The 23,199-nt window shown below is 34.7% G+C and overlaps 1 protein-coding gene across 2 annotated transcripts in view; it reads right to left on the bottom strand.

The window, feature by feature from the left end:
- Nucleotides 1–17,470, bottom strand: part of LOC148951983 (uncharacterized) — a 583,729-nt gene extending 566,259 nt beyond the window's left edge. For both annotated transcript variants that reach the window (XM_089089456.1, XM_089089457.1), the window contains exons 1-3: nucleotides 17,350–17,470; nucleotides 8,868–8,990; nucleotides 8,136–8,330 (exon numbers count right to left, since the gene is read on the bottom strand). In XM_089089456.1, the coding sequence (XP_088945582.1) occupies nucleotides 8,136–8,330; nucleotides 8,868–8,990; nucleotides 17,350–17,425 (394 nt within the window). In that variant the 5' untranslated portion in view covers nucleotides 17,426–17,470. The remainder of the gene's footprint in view (nucleotides 1–8,135; nucleotides 8,331–8,867; nucleotides 8,991–17,349) is intronic.
- Nucleotides 17,471–23,199: the final 5,729 nt, after the last annotated feature.

The raw sequence follows: 23,199 nt of genomic DNA, 5'->3' as shown, positions 1-23,199 counted from the left end.
AAGGGAAAAAGAGAAAAAATAATCTAGTAATAAACTAGACCGAAAATGTTCCGGTTAAGGACAATAACAAAAGTAAAGAGCTGCTTCTTTTTTTGGCATCAGTATAAACATATATTTGAGTGTAGCACCATAGTGGTGTCATTTCGTCTTTGCGTTATGTAAGCTGCTTCTAAAATAGTCATGTGATTGGTCTGCTAAAAATAATCCACCAATCAGATATAGTCAGAAAATTCGATCTAATATAGAAAAACCATTTGATTAATAAAGCCTATTTGCGTTTGGAATTACATTTTTTCTGCCGAAAACTACATAGATCTTAATAATTTCTATAATTTGCTGGACTTCATCCCTACTACTGCTAATACTCCTACTGCTACTACTTAGGCTATTATGGTATTACGGTGGAATAAAGGTATTACGGTGAACGTTTCAGGGAATATTGAAGAAAAATTTGAACTAAATCAAAACATACTATTTGCATGCAAGCTGTCAAAAGGGCATATCAGTAATATCGTAGGGCTGGTGCAGGGTACTAAATTGAAACTTTTCAGATATGTTGAGTGGGAGGTTTGACTTACTCAAGAGCACTATGTACATACTACAATTTTCAGGAGCCCTGTATACGTTTAAAAGACAGATCTAAAATATATTATTTCAGAGAAGAATTTAAAAAGTCGGAAGGAAATCCAACGAAGACCTGGAAAACAATCAACTCGGTAATTAACCCAACCCAGAGTTCTGTTGCCACAGCTTGTACCTCATCGCCAGAGGAATCAGCTGATCAGATGTGTAACCACTTTGCAAATATTGGAAAAAATATGGTAGTTACCGGATTCTCCTCCTCTGTAAAAGAGTCTTTTGTTCATTTTTTACCTATGGCTAGTGATGTTTCTGCTTTTGTGCATCCGATTAATGTTAAGGATCTCCGAAATACAGTTTGGAGCATGAAGAGTAATGCCGCAGGTAGTGATTATTTTTCCCTGATAGTTTTGAAGCATGCATTTCCAGTTGTATCAGAGCATTTGGTGTACCTATTTGATCAGTGTATGAAATGTGGTATTTTTCCAGATTGCTTTAAGTCAGCTAAAGTTATTCCGTTATTTAAAGGAGCTGATAAGAATTCTTTCCATGATTATAGACCTATGTCTCTTCTCCCAGTGTTAAGTAGAGTGTTTAAAAGATGATAAATGCTTTTTTTTTCTTCTTCTTTTTTTTGTCGTAAAGGTAGTCACCCTGTTCAATGAGTGCGAATATATATGACGACACTTTGAATGAATTTGAAAAAAAAAACGGTTTATTCTTGGAAGCCAAGCTCGTGACACACTTGCGGGGGATGATGAATGCATCGATAATTTTTCGTTGAATTGTCGCCCAAGTAATTATCTGAATCCGAATAATCTTTGAGTATTCAAAGCCTGCAAATGTAGAAAGAGCGATCATTTTCTGGAATTGTCAAGGTCTAAGAACGGCATATTCTTCTTTATGTGAGATTTTAAATTCGCTAGATAAGAAACCGTGTATTGTAGGCCTTTGTGAGACATTTGTTTCTAGCAAGTCACTGCCATGAGATTTTTCTTTCCCAGGATATATTTGCGAGCGAAGAGAACGGACAACCATGGAGCGGGGCGGTCTAGGCCTTTTGATTAATGAAGGTACCCAAAATTGGGTTAGGGATGACCTTTCCCTGTGGCTTGAAGGTAGGATTGAAACACTTTTCATTGAAATAAAAAATGAAGGGGAAAGGAACTTGATTTTGGGATTAATTTACAAAAATCCGTCATGTGATATTAGTTTTTTTCTTGATGAATTTGAACCATTGTTAGATAAAATTAATAATGAAAAAAAAAAAAAATTTATGATGGGAGATTTTAATATAGATTTACTAAAAAGAGCAAATAGCTCACATTTTGTTAATATGATGGTGTCACATGATAGTTTTCCTCTTGTGACTATTCCAACTCGGATTTCGCATCTCTCGGCATCTTTATTTGATAATTTTTTCGTTAATGGTGGAAAGATCTTGACAGATCCCACGCACATGTGGTTGTGTCCGACAGCTCAGATCACCTTCTTTTAATAAGTGAAATAAAGATGAATCAGTCAAAGTAAAATAAACGAAATGAAAGGGCTTCTTTTTACCGTGAAATGAATAATAAAACCTAAAGAGTTTTGAAAATATGATTGATGAAACGAATTTCTCGCGTGTAATAAAGAAAAAGTGTCCAAATACTGCATATGACCTATTCAGTGAGATAGTGACGAATGTAATGAATGAAACATATCCCTTGCGAAGAATAAAGCCTAGTAGAAATTTTCCTAAGAAACCATGGATAACAAAAGCTATTCTAGTTTCAATAAAGCAGAAAAACAAACTTTATGTGAATTATTTAAAGGATCATTCAGATGATAGTTTTATAAAATTCAAGAGATTTCGGAATATTTTAAATTCAGTAAAACGGAATGCTCAGAAACTTTATTTTCAAAATGAATTTCATGAAAATCAAGGGAATATGAAAAATACATGGAAAACAATAAATAAACTTTTGGGTAAATTTCATAGTAAAGAGGAGATGAGAGTCATGGAGACAACAGGAGGTCGTCTTACTGATTCTCAAGACATATCTGAATTTCTGTGTGGTTATTTTGCAAATGAAGGAAAAAGACTTTGCGATCAAGCGCGGGCTAAACTACGCACATCTGCGAGTTTTGGATCTGTCGTTGAAAGACAGCCTGCAAGTCAGAATTCCTTTGAGTTTGCAAGATATTCGGGAAGGGAAATGGCACGATTCCTGGCTACGATGAAGTCAAGCTCTAGCGGGATGGATGCGTTTTCCCTGAAACTCATAAAAGCCGCAAAAACGAGTGTCTTACCTGTCTTGAGGCACCTCATCAACCTTTCTCTAGATCTTGGAGTCTTCCCGGAAGCACTAAAGATTGCAAGAGTCGTTCCTCTTCATAAAGGAGGGAAAAAAGATCACCCATCGAATCAAAGACCTATATATATTCTCCCAATTTTATCTAAGTTATATGAGAAAGTGGTACATGCCCAGTTAAGTTATTATATTGAAAAGAATAAAATTCTAATGGAAAATCAATTTGGGTTCAGAAAAGGGCTATCTACGGATAGAGCAGTTCTGAAATTGGTTGATAGGATTAGTGATGCATTTGAAGCTGGCCTCATACCCTCAGCTGTGTTTTTGGATATGAAAAAAGCGTTCGATACCGTGGACCACTCAGAGCTTATCCAAACTCTTGACTCGATTGGGGTGAAGGGTTCAAGCCTGGAGTGGTTTTCATCGTATCTACACAATCGGTATCAGATAGTTCAGAATGGGTCATTTTATCTTCAAAAAAGAAAATAGAGTGCGGGGTCCCACAAGGGTCAATCCTGGGACCTCTACTTTTCATTATTTTCATTGATCGAGTGAAACACTACCTGTCAGAGGCTGGTGTCATCCTGTTTGCAGATGACACTTTGCTCTTTCTGGCAGCGCCTTCACTTGATGTTTTATATAATAAAATTCATAATGTAGTTTCTGAATTTCTAACTTTTTCTCAGCAAAATATATTAACCCTAAACTTTTCTAAGACTTTTTTCATGATATTTTCTAGACTTTCGTCTATTGCTGGAAATGACCATATCACGGTTCAAGAAAACGTGATAAAGAGAGTAGCAACAACGACGTATTTGGGGTTTTTAATTGATGGAAACCTGTCGTGGAAAAACCATTCAAGTGCAATAGCTGAAAAATTAAGCAGAGGCCTTGGGGTGATGCGAAGAATTAAAAATCTAGTCCCAAAAAAAGATTCTGAAAATGATTTATTTTTCTATATTTTACCCATACATTAGCTACAGATACTCTATATGGGCAAGTAATTTTGCAACATGTTTCAAAAGAATACAAAAGCTTCAGAATGGATCTCTAAAATTGTTATCTGAATTTGATGATTCTGATGAGGTTCCTGCTTATGAGCATTTTAAAAAGAATAAGTTAATGGATGTATCCCAAATTCCAGATTACCAAGTCGCGATTTTCTCGTATAAATATTTGAATCAGCTGCTCATCCCTACTTTTGAAAATCTTTTTACTTTTAATAGAGACCGTCATGATCATAATACAAGAAAAGCTGATAACTTAACTCATGAGTTTAGGAGCACCACTTGGGCATCTTTTGTGATTCGCCATTCTGGTCCCCATGTTTGGGATATAATGCTCCAGCGTGCGAAAAATGTACCTGGAGTCTTCCGATTTTCAAATCACGCACAAAGAAGTTTCTTTTGTATCGGGAGTGAATTTGATGTCAATCTCTCTTCAGATCGTCTTTTTATTCAAGGTATTTTCCCGATTTTCTTCGCTTTTTTGTTTTGTTTTTGTTTTTTTCTATCTACTTCTTGTCTTTTCCTCTTTCTCTATTTTTTTCCTTTATTCCTTCATCAGATAAGTTTCTTGTGTGTTGAGTAGTGAGGTATGAATGTTGTTTTAATTAGCTGAGAGTGATAACCTCGCTTGCCCTTTCAAGCTTATTGCCTTTCTTGGCAGGCGAAAGGCGAATAGTGTTTGTTTTCTTTTTTAATAAATGTATATCTCATCTCATCTAGAATGGTTGAGTTTCTGGAATCGCGGAGACTTTTAAGTCCAACCCAGTTTGGATTCCGAAGAGGAATGTCGACGGATCAGGCCGTTCTGTTTTTGGTGACGTTCGTAAATGATGCCCTGGATGCTGGTTGGAAAGTGGCTTCAGTTTTCCTCGATATTGTGAAGGCCTTTTATTCGGTTGATCATGGTATTCTGCTTGGAAAACTTGATAATTGTGGATTTCGTTGTGCGTTCTTAGGCCTTTTAAGGTCTTTCCTTCATAATCGTTCTTTGTATGTGAGTGTTGGAGGTGCCGCATCGGGTACAAAGAAAATGGAATTTGGTGTGCCACAAGGGGCTGTGCTCGGGCCTACACTGTTTTTAATCTTTATTAATGATTTGTGCTGAGCTGTGGAGGGTTTGTCGTTTGACCTGAATTTTCCCGTTAGTGAAACCATAAAGTTAATTATTGCGCTAATTGTGGATGATGCGCATTTTAAAGTGGCAGCAAAGACGGAACTGCAACTCATGGAGAAGCTTATTACGGGTATGAACCAAATTGGGAAATGGACTAGAGCTAACAAACTGAGGTTAAATAACAATAAATCGCAGTTTATAGTTTACGGAAGAAACCCCAATTACTATCTGTGGATTAATGAGCTTTGACTTGTTGACACTTCCATCCAGTGACTAAAGAATGTCAAGTCCCTTGGTGTACTGACAGATGAATGTTTAAGTTGTAAACCCCATATAGACTTCTTAAATAGTAAGATTGAAAGGAATGTTGGGATTATGAAAAGTCTGAGGATTTTTTCCCCTATGATGTAATAAGGTCTTTGTATTTTTCTATTGTTCACACGTACCTTTTGTACTGTAATGTCGTTTGGTCGAGTACTTTCCCGATACATCTACTTCCGCTTCGTGCAATGCAGAACTCAGCTATAAGAGTACTTTGTGGTGATAAAAAGGTGCATCAGTGAGAAGGAGATATGTCGAACGACATTTTCTGCCTTTACACGGAGGTTCTAAATTTTATTCAGCTTTGTTTTTGTTTAAATATGAGTGTGGATTATTGCCACAATGTTTCGGTCAAATGTTCGTGGCTGGATGTAATGTCCATGAATACTGAACCAGAACAGCACCCAGATAAGACGGCCTCAGGCTTTAACTCGAAGATTATTTTTCTCTTTCCGTCATGTGGGACCAGGGTTTTATAATAATTTACCAAATGAATTATTAGTTGATGAAAATATTGCTAGTTTTAGAAGTAGGTTAAAATCTCTGTGTTTTGGTGAGTATAATATTTCTTAGCGATTTTCTCAGTTGTATTTTGGTTATTTTTTATTGTGGTTTTGTGAGGGTGGTAGTGAAAGAACGGTGATAATTAGTTATGGTTTGTTGTTGTTTTTTTTGGGGGGGGGGGTGCACTAAGTTGGAGGCGGTTGTGCCGTGCTTTTTTTATCTCTCTTTTCTTTTTTTATTTATTTAGTGTTTTATGTTGTTGATAGCGATGTATATATCAGGGTTTTTTTAAAGGGTGTATACCCTAAACAAGTTTGCTTCTGGTGGTTGATTTATTTATTTGTTTGATTTAAATAAAATCCTTATCAGTCAAAAAAAGTTATCAGTCAACATCTCTTAATTTTATATGCATATGATGTTGAATCTTATGGTTTTTCGAGTAATCGAGTGTGATAAATGTCCACGTCTTGTCCCACAATGAGTACGAGTGTAATTGGTCTGGTTAGTCAATGTGCCACCACTAACAAGTGAAAACAACCAAAACCATTGCATCACAATATCCAAAGAAATGCTGAGAGCTGGCCAGATAATGATTAATACACGTATATTTCAAAAAAAAAATTTATATGTCCCGCACAAAACAATATTTCATTAGGAGAAAAGACAATATGTTGTCAATCAGGGTTCATCAAAGAGATATCAGTATGAATCTTCAGGCTTTTATAGACCTGACTATACAAATACAACAAATGGAAAAAATAGAAAAGTTTTCTATTCGTTTATTTGACATTGGAAGTTAGGATTAAAAAATACTAGCGCGTAGCACCTGGTGACTTGATAAAAAAAGAAGAAAATTCGATATGTGGACTATGTGGAACGTTATAGGATTAAAACTTAAATTTTTTTTGCAAGTCCTTATTAATCAGCATTTATGCGATTAACGTATTTTCGTGAGAATTATATTTTTATTACGGTTATATTATTGTTGTTTATTATCATTACTATAAATTTTTAGGAATGCATTGTATCCCGAAAACTCCTTTGTTAGTTATAGGTCAAGTACTTTGAGCGAGAAGGGGTAAAAGCAAATTTATAACTCTAGCTGATAAGTTACCCTCTATATTGTAATTTACATTTTAAGGTTCATGGTCCTTATGTACATAGGACAAATACTTTTTCACTATTCGATTCCAACTGGGCTAATGGAATGACCTCGAATCTCAAGGGTTTTCCAATATTATATTAAATGTTTCATATGATGTAAATTTTTTGTATTTTTTTCCGAATTTTTGCCCACCCAAAACATTTCACGATTATATAGTATTCAACTCATTCTGGCACTAAGCTGATACCTTTCGACAATAACAATACCAAACTGGAAATGGTGCAGTAATTGCAAATTCATAAACATGGGAATTCGGCATGGATTAGGTAAGTGCCTAGGAAGGCGCGAGAACCCCTCAACCGAAAACAAAGATTGAATCTACAACTTTGCATGCATGTTGCTTCCCTTTGACCCAAAAAATGAAATGACAGAAGATGTGCGGGTACAAAGTGGATTGGGTCACTGGAATAAGACGATGAGTTGGTTGGCTGAGAGCTATTACACATTGAATGAACTTTTTCAAATACAATTCTTTATTCTGAAGCCATCTTATTATATGGCTGGATATCGCTCTAAGTTAACAAACTTCAAGGTATCGATCATAATAGTAAATTGCCGGGATGATATTATCCACAACAGCTCCCCATGCAAAAATTTTTTGAGTGAGCTAAAATTAAAAAAAGTGTGCTATTCCGAAAGCCGTCATATTTTTGAATGATGTTAAACAAACCCAGATTTTTGTCAATTCTTTGTTTTCTGTTGGAAAATTTTTCGGAGGGAGCTAAAATTTGAAAAAAGTGTGCTGTTCTGAAAGCCGTCTCATTTTTGCATGATGTTAAACAAACCTACATTTTTTGTCAATCCTTTGTATTCTGTCAACTCCCCCACCCCCGAATATCGTGCTCGCCAATAGGAATCCTTGACATATACCGTAAAAGTAATGCTACTGAAGCTAATTGCCCCATGAACGGAAGTTTTGCCAAGAAACTAGTGTTGTTTTGGCTTCAAGAGCCTGTTTTTTTGTAAACTTATTTCATAGATTACCACAAAATTCATGCCACTTGGGATTATTACTGTATCTCTCTCGCAGAGATTATTACTTTATCAGCTCGCATTATTTAGAATACTTAATTTCAAATATGATCTCGAAAAGAATAATCTATAAATGTTCAGAAAATTGATCTCTGAGACGAAATAAAATAATTTCATACTTGGGTCGACGACAACATCTTCTGTTCCATGAAAAATGTAGACACGGTCATTTAATAGCCCAGATGTGCTGTCAATGCTATTCGATGCAGCAAAAGTTTCTGTTTGTGTAATCAAAGCGGGGACTGTGATAAGGCTTGCTGTAGTCATACAAGTTAGACTTCCAGAGATAAATCCTTGTGCGCAATAATATGGAACTAAAATTAGAAGAGAAATAAAAGTTAAAACCCTAACTAGAAAATTAAAGTAAATTCAATAGATTTAATAGCTTTTGTAGGAAATAAGAAGATAAAAAAATAAGAAAATTCAAATAAAAACAAAAAGATGTGTTAAATTAAATATAAACTACGAACTAGATAAACTAAAGATTCAAGATAAAAAGATAAAAAGGAAAGATAAAAATATATCTGAGATAAATTAAAGGGAAAAATTTTTTGTGTGTTTTCTATATAACAAGTAAAATTATGAAGACTACGGAACAATAAAATGTGCATTACCAATACTATTAATATTGTATTATTTTTATTGTTATAAAGCAATAAAAGGAGTTAAGTTCTTTTCCTAATAGCATCACTAACCACAAAATAGACAAAACGGTAACAATTTGACTCAGAACTTAGGTGTAGAACTTTGATTCTATTAATATTTTACATACTACTGCTGTCAAATACTTATCTTAAAAAGAATTGCAATGCTTTTTCTGAGATAGATTGATGATTTTTCAACTTGCATACCTCCAGCAAAAATACCAGCTCCTTTTACGTTTGTTGAGTACGCTACATGGAACTGAGTTGCCATTGCTGCTCCTGACGATATCCCTGAGACAGTTACGCTTCCTGGGTCTACATTGTATGTTCCTGTAAAAGAAAATCAAGTAGTTAAATGATATACATTTAATACACATAATTTTTGGAGCGACATAAGGAAAACGGATGCTGTTGCATCGAGCTGCGGGGATTCAAAAGGCATTAGGTGATATATTTTATAAAACTGAAATTTACAGTTCATCCCCTAAGTCTCAACACCGTGGATTGATTCATCTAATATGTTTTACCGTACCTTGTTGGAAAATCTTTTAAGGTCTTTATTTGTAACAAACGGGTTATACCCCCTTTTTCTCACGTGCTTTAATGGTTTAAATTACAACTTAAACGTCATTATTGCCGTACCTTTAATGTTAAAAAAAAACACTTCATTGTCAATAATAGGGCTCAAAGACTTTGGTAGTTTTTTCAGTGCCCGGGGACAATTTCAGTTTTTAACCCCTCCCGCCCCCCCCCTGCCCTTAACAACATAGGCAGATATGTCTGAAATATATTGCACATTTACAATCTAAATGATGCTCTAACAGATGCTGCACCGGAAGACAAGTCTATTCCCTTTAGCTCTGCTACTGACAGTGCTCCAACCCCCCCCCCCCAAAAAAAAAAAGATTATTCCAATTTCCTAAAAGTATATCCTGTGTAGCATACTACTTTTTGAATAGCTGCACCCGAATATTCCACAGACAATAGGCATAACTAATGCTAAATGCTTAAAGTATACAACGATGCCCGCGATCTTATAACAATAAAGGAGGTTTCCTGTGCAAAAATTGCAAGAGGTTGTGGTTTCGATCCCCATAAATTAAAGATATTTCCCTTAGTTACTTCCATTTTTGTTAAAATGATAAATATTTATAGGAACCTGCTATCTTTCTTGAATGAAATATGTACCCTTTAAAACAAGTAGGTCAAGGTCTATAGGAGTACCGAACAAAATCACCACAAACAAGAGTTTGGGTATGACCTCCTCTCACTGTAAAAGTCTAAAACCTACTGCGTCATTGGCGGTTTACTGAAAAACAATTTTATGAAAAATATTTTATTTTTACTTAATATTGAAAATAAACATTAAAATTATAGTAACATTTTGAACTGATGAGCTTTCAGCAATACATCAAATATTCAGTTTAATTTATTAGCTCTTTTTAAAGTTGTTAAAGACGAATGTAGTTTCCCTACAAACAAGTGTTTGGATACTGCCTCCTTTCCTAACTGTAAATAAAAACCAAAAACCTACTGCGTCATTGGCGCTTAAGTGCAAACGGATTATACTACAAATATTTTCTTTTCCAGCTCTTACAGTATTGAAAATAAAAATACAATTACAGTGAAATAAATTCTTGAACTGATGGATCTTTCAACAATTAATATCATTATACATCAAATATTCACTTTGATGTTGCTTATACTTTCCAGGAGAAAGGACTTGTACAAGCATTACCTTAGTGATATATCATATAAAAATAAAAGGAATGTAAAGAAAGTGGAGAAAGCATTAAAATATGAACTAAGGAGGTGTGAAGTGGAGGCCATGGATGAAATTTCTGAGGATCTGGAAGATGCAACTAGATGGCATACTAGAAAATATTATGCTGGCATGTTAATAAATTGAGAGGGAGTAGTCAATGCAGACTTGGCCCAGCTAATTGAAGGAATGGGGCTACCGTTAGGGACAAGAAAAAAAATAAAGAGAGAGGAGCTGAACATATATAGAGTATGTTTAACTAAAATCAAGCTGCAAGACGAGAAATAGAGGAAAATGAAAACGTTCGCGATACATTTGATTTAAAAGAAAATTTGTTTTGTGAAGAGGAATCAGCAACGGCACTAAAAGGACTAAAAAAAAGTAGGGCTCTAGCTGCTGATAGGGTGGTAAATGAGTTTCTTAAATATGGTGGCTCTGAGGTTAGAAATAAGTTACTGAAGATTATGAATATGATTTTTGAAAAAGGGAAGTACTTAATGATTTTAGGAAAACCTTTATTAAGCCACTTTATAAGAAAGGTGATAAAAGTGAGTGTGGTAATTATCGAGGGATTAGTCTGGTCTCTATAGGTAGTAAACTACTTAGTCATATGATACTTTTTAGACTGAGAGATGCCAGAGACAAAGCCTTAAGAGAAGAACAGTGCGGTTTTAGAAAAGGTAGAGGATGTGTCGACCAAATTTTCGCTCTTTGGTTAATAATTGAGAAGTGCCTTAGTTGTCAAACACCTTTGGCCCTCAGTCTTATAAACTCTGAGCGAGCGTTTGATTCTGCTGATAGAAGAGCTTTAGCGAAGGTCTTATCCTTGTATGGTATACCAGACAAATACATTAAAGTGATTAGCGCTATGTACGAGAATAACACTACTGCGGTTCAGGTAGGAAATGAGGTTAGCACCTGGTTTTGTATTAAATCAGGAGTTAAGCAGGTTTGTGTTCTATTCCCCTTTATATGGATTATTTTGATGGACTTTGTCTTAAGGAGCACTGGAAAGGCAATGGGAGACCACCTAATAAAATGGGGAGGAAAAAGTCTCCTTGACTTATATTATGCTGATGATCTAAGCATCCTAGATGAAAGTATGAGCAAAATGAATGAACTTTTAGAGGTTTTGCGAGTTCAGGGTCCTTGAATAGGTTTGAAAATGAATGTTAAGAAGGCAAGTCACTAAGGCTAGGAATAAGGGAAGATGAAAAGATGAAGCTGGGTAATGAAAAGATTGATCAGGTGGATAGCTTTACTTACCTTGGTAGTATTATTAGTAAAGATGGTGGGAGCAGTGAAGATGTCAAAAGTAGAATAGCCAAGGCTCAAGGTGTTTTTTCTCAGTTAAGAAAAGTTTGAAAGAATAGGAAGATAAGTCTGCAAACTAAGATTAGAATATTAGAAGCTACAGTGATGACAGTGGTTAATTATGACTCTAAAGCTTGGGCACTCCAAAAAGCGGATGAAGATTTGCTAGATGTTTTCCAGAGAAATTGCTTAAGGATTGTTCTGGGTGCCCGGCTGAGTGACCGTATTTCAAATAATAGGCTATACGGAAAATCTGGTTCAGTACCGCTCTCTAGGGCTATAATGAAAGAAAGGTTGAGGTGGCTAGGGCAGGTTGTGCGGATGAAGGATGACAGATTGCCGAAGATTGTTCTTTTCGGCCAACCGTATAGGGCTAAACGGGAAGCAGGTCGTCCTCGTCTGGGGTGGGAGGACGTCATAAAGAAAGATTTAAAGGAAATGGGTACTTCAAGGGCTAATGTAAAAAGGGAGGCTTTGAATAGATTGGGGTGGAGGAGGAGCGTGAGTAGCTATGATGGCCTCAGGTGGCTTGGTGCTGCGGTAAGTTGTTAGTAGTAGTAGTAGTATTAGTAGGACTGTTCAAGGTGCATATAGTTTTCAGTAAAGCGCCAATGACGCAGTAGGTTTATGACATTTACAGTGAGAGAAGGAGGTTATACCCAAACTCTTTTTGTAGTGATTTTTGTTCGTTTCAAGCTTGATTTGCAAATTCAATTTCAGTTTTACTTGTTTTAAGATTTATTCATTAATTTACATGAATATCTATTGTATGTTTGTTTGCATTAATTGTTTATTTAATTGCTATTCGTTTTAAGTTTCATTTATACTTCAATAGGAAAATATTTATTTTAGTTTTAAGCTTGATATTCATATTCAATCTAAGCTTTATTCGCTTTAAGATCTATTTATTAATTTATATTATCACTTGTTGTATGATTTTTCTATGATTGTTTACTTAATATCTGTTCGATTTTGGTTTCATTTATTCTTTAATAGTAATTTCTGGTCGTTTTGAGTTTTAATTTTAAAGGGTATTTGTATCTGCTGAGCTTAAGTTTAAAATGGCCTTTACTTTTCTTTGAAAAATTAATTTTTCGGAAAGTTTTTTTATTTCATTTTTGAATGCAAAAAATTTCAAGTTCTTAAAAATCTCTCATTTCAAAATCAAACTTAAAAAAAAAATATATTCATTAAAGTATCAAAACTGATATCAAAGTAACAACATCAAAGTGAAAAAATGGGTTTGTGTCAACCTCGGAGTTTTTATTGTCTGATGTTTTGAGCTATTTTTAACAAAATTGCTATCTCAAAATTTTTATCGGATGGGTTTGGGAAAAAAGGGCTTGCGGGACTGGATTAAGCTTCGGTCTCTTTTGACTCTTTAAAAGTGAACTAGAACTTTCTATTTTCAATCAAATGAGCCCTCTCTGAAGTTTATACGAGTATGCCTTCTATAAGAACCATATATATCCCTAGAGAATAACTTACAACGCCTATCCCTTGGCCCTGGGGGGTTGTGTCGACCCTGGAGTTTTAATATCTGATTGTTGAACTATTTTTAACAAAAAGGTCACCTGAAATTTTATCGGATGGGTTTATCCATCCGATACTCCCAAAGGCGTGGAGGGCGGGAGGGGCTAGTTGCCCTCTGATCTTTTTTCACTCTGAGAAAATGAACTACAACTTCTAGTGTCCATTCAAATGAACCCTCTCTGAAGTTTATACGAGCATACCTTCCATAAGAACCATATATGCCCCCAGAGTAATACTTACAACGCCTGACCCGGCCCTGGGGAGGGGGGAACTGTTTCGACAAAGGAGTTTTTCTCATCTGATCTTTGAACTATTTTTAACGAAATGACCATACGTAAAGGAGTTTTTGTTATATGATCTTTGAACTATTATTAACAAATGGCTACCTCAAATTTTTTATCCGATAAATATGGGGAAAAAAGGGCTTGGGGGGGGGCAAGGTGCCCTCTGATTACTTTTGACTCTTAAAAAGGGCACTAGAACTCTCGATTTCCAATCGAATAAGCCCCCTTTGAGGTTTATACGACGGCCCCTTCTATGTGAAGTGCCTCTGGGAAAAAATAAATGAAGTGTGGAGGGAGGCTAGCTGCCTTTTTTGAAGTTTCTACGACAACGCCTTCTATAAAAACCTTATATGCCCCCAGGGCATAACTTAAAACCCTTGCCCTGAGGGTTGTGGGGGAGTCTCTTCCTCAAAAATATATTTTCTATATTCGCTGAACAAAATGGCTATGTCAAAATTTTGATTGGATGTGTTTGCGGGAATGATGGGCGTGCGGGGGGGGGGCTACTTTGCCCTCCAATCACTTTCGAATATTAAAAAGGGACCAGTCCTTTGAACGTCTAATCGTATGATCCTTTTTTGAAGTTTCTACGACAATGCTTTCTATAAAAACCTCATATACACTCAGGGCATAACTTAAAACCCTTGCCCTGAGGGTTTTGGGGGAGTATCCTCCTCAAAAACATATTTTCTATGGGGAAATCAACTACGCTAAACGAAATGGCTATCTCAAAATTTGATTAGATGTGTTTAGGGGAATGATGGGCGTGGGGGGGGGCTATTTGCCCTCCAATCACTTTTGACTATTAAAAAGGGCACTACAACACTCGATTTCCAATCGAATGAGCCCCCTTTGAAGTTTCTACGACTACCCGTTCCATATGAAGTGCCTTTGGGAAAAAAAAAAATAAATAATAAAAATAAAACATTGGAGCCGTATGGCCTTTACTATAGGCAACGCTATAGCGTTCCCTCTTATACACAATCGATAAAATATTCGTTAAAAAAAAAATATATATATTCTCAGTTAACTTCGGCTTCATTAAGAGTGCTTGTGAGAAAAAATAAGTTAATATAGTATGTCTAGTTTACAGACAACTATTCGATCAAACACACGTCTCTATTGCTCAGATTTTTATGATTTCTGACCTCTAGATGAGCTAAGAGAGGTCATCAGGCATACAAGGTTCAATCTTGGTGGCCTGTGTTTCGGTGTATGGGGGTCCAAACTTTTTAAAACAGATGAATTGTACAAGAAATATAAATAATTATTCTGAAATCAACTAATCATGTTAGCCAAAGTAATTTAAACATGCTATAAAATATTTTGTATTGAGGCTAACATTTGTCCCTCGTTCACTTAAAACAAGCAAACTGGATTAATCTAATTCTGAGTTTTATTTCGTTTTCAAGATTAAAGGAGGCTTTTGTTTGCTTAAAAATGTGAAGTACCTCTTTTAACCTGGATGATTAAGAATCAAAATTAAGAATTCTACACCAAAATCGTTCTTGCCGTATCTTAAGGCTTATCTACCCTAAGTCTTCTTAGACTACAAACACTACCCCTATCAGGGCGAAAAACCACCTATAAATCATACTTCTGTTCACTCACTCCACTATACAGTTATCAGGGGCAAATCTCCAGCATTTTATTGGAGGGGGGGCCTGAGGGGTTCATATCTGGACAGTCAAGGGGATGGGTCGTGTGATATTTTTTTCCAAATTATTGGGGAAACTGCCCCCCCCCTCCCCTCCCCCCCCCCCCCAACGAAGCCCCTGCAGTTCATGGAAACTGTACAAAGCCTTCTTCAGCAGGATTAATAAACATTTCATTAAATATTTGCCTAGAAAATATATTTTTAAGCACGAACAAATGAGTATAAGTAAACAAAAATACTAATGATAGTCTATATTAGCTAGGAAATATAGATGGCATTGTAAGCCGTTGAAGTAATTTTCCTTGCTTTCAAACTAAAATTATAATAAAAAACTTGGGTAGTTTGCTAAACTGCAGAAATATTTCCCAAAAATAACAGCCATTCTAACAACCAGCATGCAACCACATTAAAGGAAGCAAGTATTTCATCTTTCATTTATTTGACTCTAGCGACAGTGGCCAACAGATAGACTATTCTTGTAATTCGGACGAACACAATTTTTGGGGTCTATTGTGTATATATTAAGCAAGGAGGGAAGTGACATGTTATGGGATAAGTAATATTCCCCCCAAAATCATAGGAGGGAAAGTTAGGCATTTCAAAAAACGTGAAATTGATATTATTTGTCTGTTGTAAATTGTGGTTTATGAGGAACAACATTCATGCATGAATCTCATAAAAGAAATTGAACTTCGCTTGTTTCAGTATATATTCTTCTTTGATTTTGTTACTGAATCCTTTTTTGTAAGGGGAATGGTTAAAACTATTGTTATTATCAGCATTGGTATCATATTAAAAAGCAATTATAAGGTTTAGTCAAAAATTACTTCAGATTTTTTTTTCTTTTTAGACTGTTCGATTATACATCGCAGCACAGTTTTGTCCCAAGAAATATGTATCGTTCTTCTAATGCTTCCACATGAATTTGAAACGCAATCAAGATTTTTTCACCGCCCCGAGTTGTTGTGTATTTCTTTTTCATTTTGATCTTTTGTAAAAATATGGCTTTTTACTTTTACAGAAAATTCCGTTTTATTGTCTTGAAAAATTTCCCTAATCCAGCGTACAACTTCTTAGTCTGAATTCGAGAATACGGTCAGATTGCTTATAGCCCTAAAATCTTGTGTTAGTTTTTTTTTACACCGTGGATTCAATGCATTAAAGAAATGATTTGTTCGTGGAATCTTTGAGCAATAAGGACATTGGCCTTGGTCCTTCAGACTATCACCTGTTCTATTCCTTCAAAAAACTATTTGAATTTAATAGTCTAAAATTATGAAATTGTTGAAGGACAATTGGACAGAATTATATGCGATTTTGTCAATTCTTGATTCACTTTTTTCCACATGTTTGGGTCTTAATCATGGGGTACATACTTTCCAAGATAATATTCCATTAAATTTGGAAAAATCAAAAATATGACGGACGTTCTTTTAACATTTTTAACAGATTAATATTTTACGTTTTTACAACAGCTTGTTTTTTTGTTTTTTTTAAGCAGATAATAATTTATAAAAAAAAAACTTAACAAAAAAGGAGTAAGCCTAGTAACCTACGCAAATAAGCTCCAGTCTTTCCGAAACCTCATTTACTCAGACTAACAATGACTTCAGAATAATCTGATTGGTATACCTTATATTTTAAAAATATATTTGGAAGAATTATCAAGACGTATTCTTTTTCTATTAAAATATTGTCATCAAAGTTATAATGTATGAGTACTATCAGGCATTTCTACAATAAACAGGAAAATAATAAATAAAAAAAATAGCAAGAAAGCAAAACTTTTGGATATTTTTTTGTCAGCTGGTTGGCACCATAAAGCTGGAAATGGCCCTTAAAGTCCCAGGATATTGACTATTTTCCAGTAATTTCCAAGACATCACTCAAGATCTAGCCATGTAGTGTGTTAATTTTTTGGCTGAAAATACTGAATCCTTAGGATTATCATGAGCTATTATCTAGAGCTATTCATTAAAGCTATTGATATAACAAATGTGTTCAATTTAAAAAAAAATGGGAATAGTTCCCTTGTCAAGGGGGCGATTTAGAAATTTGTAGAAATTATTACTTTCATAATTTCTAAAACACCTAAAAATAAAACAAAATAGACCGAAGTATCTTTGGACTCTAACTTACCTAGACTATCAAGGGCTAGGCTCCTTTTTATACCACTTGATAGCAAGAGGCAAAGAAAGAGCTGTCCCACTCCCATGACAAACTTGGAAACTATCTCAATGTGAAAACACTACTAAGCAAAAAGGACTTAAAACTGACTATTTTGTTTATATAATTAGATTATTGCATTAATTTAAGATAAGGAATTTATTTTTAGTTCACAGAATGATAAGAAGGCTTTGTTCACCTGTCAGTCATTTCAAATTTAATCCTCTTAAACCCTTAAGATTCTTGTATTTGCAAAAAAAATATATGGTTGTTTATTTGTTTTTCGTAAGATTTGAAAAATAATAATTTCTTCGTACCAAATAATTTGTGGAAACGAACTGTAGCTAAAGCACGACTCGTGCTACCAGTAATCGTAACTAAATAATGGTCTTTTGACAACAATATACACATCAGAAGAATTGGATTTTTATCGAAACTCCAAAAATATAAAAACTCATTAGGTTACTAACTACCCATAATAAGTTATAAACCTGAGAAAAAATTTAAATTCTTGTAAATGAGGAACCCCACAAAAAAAGCGGGATATTTAATAAAAATTATACTATCACCTTAAGCATATTAGAGAACCCTTAAATCAAAGGTTTCATGCAACTATCATCAGTTCATTCAATGCTCTCGGTCGGATAACATCTCATTGCACGAGCCAGTTAAATAATTTTGAGTGAACAAAACACCTGTTTGACGCAATCAATTCATTTTTTATTATTTTCTTAGCTAGTGCATACTAATTTGTGGGATGGGAAAGGGAAAGAAGAAAACAAATTGACTTGGAATCGACTCAACGGATTGTATAATCATACATGAGTTAATTCAAAAGCTAGTGTACAACAGATTTTATTAACTGTTAAGTTTATTCAAGATGACGTGAAAGGTGTAAGGAAAGAAATAACAGAAATTAGATCTGAAATAAGTAGTGTATCCTCTAGGGCCCTAAAATTGGAAAGCTCATGCCGAGCTCACGATGCTGCTGTCTAAAAGCTAAAAGAGGAGGTTAAAGACATATCGTCTAGTCAATCTGTTGACATTATAGACTCGGGCCACTTTCAAACAAAGTATTAATTTTAGAAAATGCTGAACGGCGAAATATTATCACTGCATAGAACTTAAAGTGTTCGTCAAAAGAAGAGAGTCTTGATAAAATCAGGGACCTATTGCTGAAATTACGTGTTCAATATGAATTTCAGATCACGGATCAATCTGATAAATATACCAAGTTCAGACTTAACAATATGAATGACAAATACATGGTTTTGTAAGCGAATAAAAAACTTAGAGACCAAGCAAGAGAATTGCCAAATTTTCTCAAAAATATACTTAACAGATGAAGCCAGCAAATCAGTTCGGGATATCCGATCATCTCTTATAAAGATGAAAACGAGCTTAAACAGAAAGGTTCTAAGGCTTGGATTCCTCTAGAAGTTCCCCCTGTGCTGTGCTAAATCGACGTATTTGGTGAGAAAAAGAAATTAGATTCGTTTCGAGTTGTGACCAGTTGACTATTATGAATATGGATTCTTCGTTTTGTTGGGGAATAATTTTTGTTTTTGTTTTTCTTATTTTATTTTATTTTAGGTGTAATATGTTATTATGTTGCTCCAAGCAGAGCATTATGGCGTGTATTGTAAGAAAGAGTATACTCAGTAAGATTTATGCTGCTTTTTACTTTGAAAAAAGAGGCAGGAGATACTACTGTTTCTTTCGTTTTTTTTTACTTTAGGCAGGGGAAACAGAGCCGACTTAACCTTGACGTGAGATCAGTATTTGATAATGGTTAATCTGGTTACTAGAGTCCCTATATCTAGACTTGAGGAATTTGAAAAAAAAAATTCAGTCCTCTTGAATGCTGTTTTTCAAGCACCTTCAGCTTGTGATGAGAATGATAATCACGATAAATATCTTATTCCTGCCAACCAATACTTGTTTTCTGGTGATTTATTCCTTAGGTGACTTATTCCCTAAGAGTCCTAGTACACGAAGAATATCATTTTGGAACTGTCGCGGACGGAGTAGCAGAAAGAACGCAATTTAAAATTTCCTTCAAGAGTCAGATACAGATATTTTTGGGATTTGTGAAACTTTTTAGACGATTATTCCGCAAGTAAAGTTGACGCAAGTAAAGAGAAAAATTTTTATCGCTAAATACCGAAATGTTTTTTGAGAGCTGTGCTGTTGAGTGTTTTACGTACAATAATGATGAACTAGTAATTGTTGTAATTTATCGACCTCTGTCATCAAGTAAGACAGATTTCCTAAATAAATTACAAAATACATTAAGTCTACTTTCGGATCTCCGAATGCCATTCATGATTCTTGGTGACTTTAGGCTCAATTTAATGGAGATTTTTCAATCTACCCAGCAAGGAAATGATTGGCATATGCTGCGGTTCTTAGAGAGGAATCTATCATACGGTATAAGCCCTGTATGTCTTATCCCGACTCGAGTAACTAATTGCGCTTCTTCTCTTGTCGACAACATTTTTGCACCTGATCAATGTGAAGCCACTTTCGTGACTATAGAAGATTCGTCTGATAATTGTTTTTATTATAATGTCCGATTTCAAAGAACAAAAAAGTGTCTAAAAGAAGTTTTATAAAAAGGAGGATTTACTTACAGACAAATGTAACAAGGTTAAAATCAAAACTTGGTGATGTGGATTGGAATAAATTTGTTAAAGAGGAAAATCCAAACAATACTTTGGATGCATTTTATAAGATTTTAAAGGAAATGTTTGTTCGTTGCTGTCCTTATAAAACTTTGCATTGGAAAAGACCTTCGCCATTAAAAGACCTCACTATTAAAATCTATTGATGAAAAAATCTACTCTACAAGATAAGAATGAGGTACCCTTCAGATCATAATATAGAGCGGTTCAAAACCTATAAAAATTTGCTAACTAAAATTCTCAGAATAAGTAAAAAAAAATCTATTATGAAAATTCACTTAAGAAATCGAATTCACCTCAAACTACCTAGAATTTAATAAAAGGAAAAGTTGGAACTAATAACAAAACAACACACCCAGAATTGATCATAAATTAAAATGGTACTGAGCTGAAAGAAAAAAGTAGTATTGCTGAATATTTCTGTCACTGTTTTTCCAATATTAGCTCATATATTACACTTGATTCTCCAGAATGTCCGCCTCATTTATATGAAAGATATCTTTCACCATCTCAAAATTCTAGTATATTTATTGCTCCTGATACCCCTAATAAACTTCAGAGCGTAAAATGAAGTCAAAGAGTGGAAATTCCTTAGGTTTAGACGAATCATCTACAAATGTTTTTAAAAATCTCGTTAGTGTAATTCCTGTTCCATTGCTTCATATTTTTAATACATCCCTGCTGCTTGGGATATTCCCAAAAATACGGAAAGCTGCCCGAGTCCTTCCTATCTTATAATTAAATAAAAAAAACAAGTTTTGTAAACTGAAAGTAAGGAGCGACATTAAAACTTAAAACGAACAGAATTTATTCCGTATATGAAAGGGGCTGTCCCCTCCTCAACGCCTCGCTCTTTACGCTAAAGTTTTTTATTGTTTTAAAAAATAAAGTTGTGAGACAGAGTCAAACTTTAGCGTAAAGAGCGAGGCGTTGAGGAGGGGACAGCCCCTTTCATATACGGAATAATTTCTGTTCGTTTTAAGTTTTAATGTCGCTCCTTACTTTCAGTTTAAAAAACTTGTTTTTTTTATTTAATTTCTGATCATTTTTTAGTTAATGCAGCTTTTATTTGTATAAAAATTTTACTTTTCTTTTGCTAAATGGATGTCTTTACAAATTAACTTACGTAACTAACTTCTATATTCGTATATTTTTCTTCTGGCAAAAAATACAAAGTTGCAGATTTTTGCAGATATGAGCTTGAAACCTATGTAATAGGGTTTTCTGATACGCTGAATCTGACGGTGTGATTTTCATTAAAATTCTTTCACTTGTAGGGGATGTTTCCCCCTCTTTAAAAAATCGAGTAAATTTTCTCAGGCTCGTAGCCTTTGATGAGTAATACTAAACTTAATAAAATTTATATATTTAGGATCAGCATTATAAACACATTCTTTTGATACATTTATTGACATCAAAATTTCGTTTTTAAAAGTTTCGATTACTATTGAGCCGTATCGCTTGTTTTTTTATTGTTTTTTTTATTACGTATATGTTATTACTTATATGAAGGGGTTCTCCCCTTAGTCAATACCACGCTCTTTACGTTAAAAGTTAAAAAAAATTTGATTCAGAAACCCCTGAATCACAAAAGCCGTTTAATTAGAATAGATAGCTCTTTTGAAAGCACTAAAAAAAAACTGTAGCGTAAAGAGCGAGGTACTGACTTGGGGGAGAACCCCCTCACATACGTTATAATTTCTGTTCGTTTTAAGTTCTAATATTCCTTCTTACATTTCAGTTGAAAAAACCTGTTTTTTTTTATTTAATTTCTGATCGTTTCTTAAATAATGCTTGGAAATCCGGCGCCCCCTTCATAGAAATGTCCCTTACCCCAAAGAAAAATCCTCCACGGAAATATTCTCCAGAGTAACCCCCTCCTTTAGCCCCCCCCCGCCAGAAAAAATACTGCCCGAAAATGGTTGTCTACTTCCCAAAACCCAAAAAATACTGCTGGCACGTCCGGCGCCCCCGTCCTCGCACGTTCCCTTCCCCCCTGAACACTTCCATCAGGAACAGATCCTCCAACATAACCACCGACCCACCCATACCTCCCACTAACAGAAAAAAAAACACCAGAAAAATTATGTTTGATTACCAAAAAACAAAACTAAATTTTAACATTTGGTAAAGTTCATAAAATTTATCCCACTCACAGAGTACATCGGGGGATTAATTCAACCTAAAAGACATATTTATCATATTTTCCACCATGTTGAACAAAATGGCTATCTCAAAATTTTGATCGGGCGTCTTTGGGAAAAAAATAAGCGTGGGAGGGGGCCTAGTTACCCTCCATTTTTTTTGGTCACTTAAAAAGGGCACTAGAATTTTTAATTTCCGTTCCAATGAGCCCTCCCACGATATTCTAGGACCACTGGGTCGATACGATCACCCCTGGGGAAAAAAAACAAAAAACAAACAAACAAACAAACAAACAAACAAATGAACACGCATCCGTGATCTTTCTTCTGCCAAAAAATGTAAAAATCCACATTTTTGTAGATAGGACCTTGAAACCTCTTTAGTAGGGTTCTCTGATACGCGGGATATGATGGTGAGATTTTCATTAAGGTTCTTTAATTTTTAGAGGGTCTTTCCTCCTATTTTTGAAAATCAGCCAAATATTCGCAGGCGCGTAACTTTTGATGGGTAGCACTAAACTTGATGAAAATTATATATTTGAAATAAGTATTGAAATCTAATTCTTTTAATGTATCAATTGGTATCAATAACCCGTTTTCTAGAGTTTCGGTTACCATTGAGCCGGGTCGCTCCTTACTTACAGTTCGTTACTACGAACTGTTTGAAAAAGAGATAAGACAAACCCAAGTAATTACCGGTCAATAGCAATTCTCTCACCTTTATCTAAGGTATTAGAAAAACTAATTCAAAAACGAATTATCTTATATTTTGATAAATAAATTTTTTCTCTAAGAGTCAATTTGGCTTTAGGTCTGGTCATTCAACTGAAGAAGCTATTGCCGCACTTTTACTAAATATTAATGATTCTCTAAATGATAAAAATCAAGTTTCTACTCTTTTTTATGACATAAAGAAGGCGTTTGACACAATAAACCACAGAATCCTGCTTGAAAAAATTAATAATACCGAAATCAGAGGTGAAGAGGACTATAAT

This window comes from Artemia sp. Qi Xiang Cuo, chromosome 5 (assembly GCF_049724085.1).
Source record: "Artemia sp. Qi Xiang Cuo chromosome 5, ASM4972408v1, whole genome shotgun sequence".
NCBI lineage: Eukaryota > Metazoa > Arthropoda > Branchiopoda > Anostraca > Artemiidae > Artemia > Artemia sp. Qi Xiang Cuo.
The sequence above is the reverse complement of the archived record's forward strand: the minus strand, read 5'-3'. Positions and strand labels throughout refer to the sequence as shown.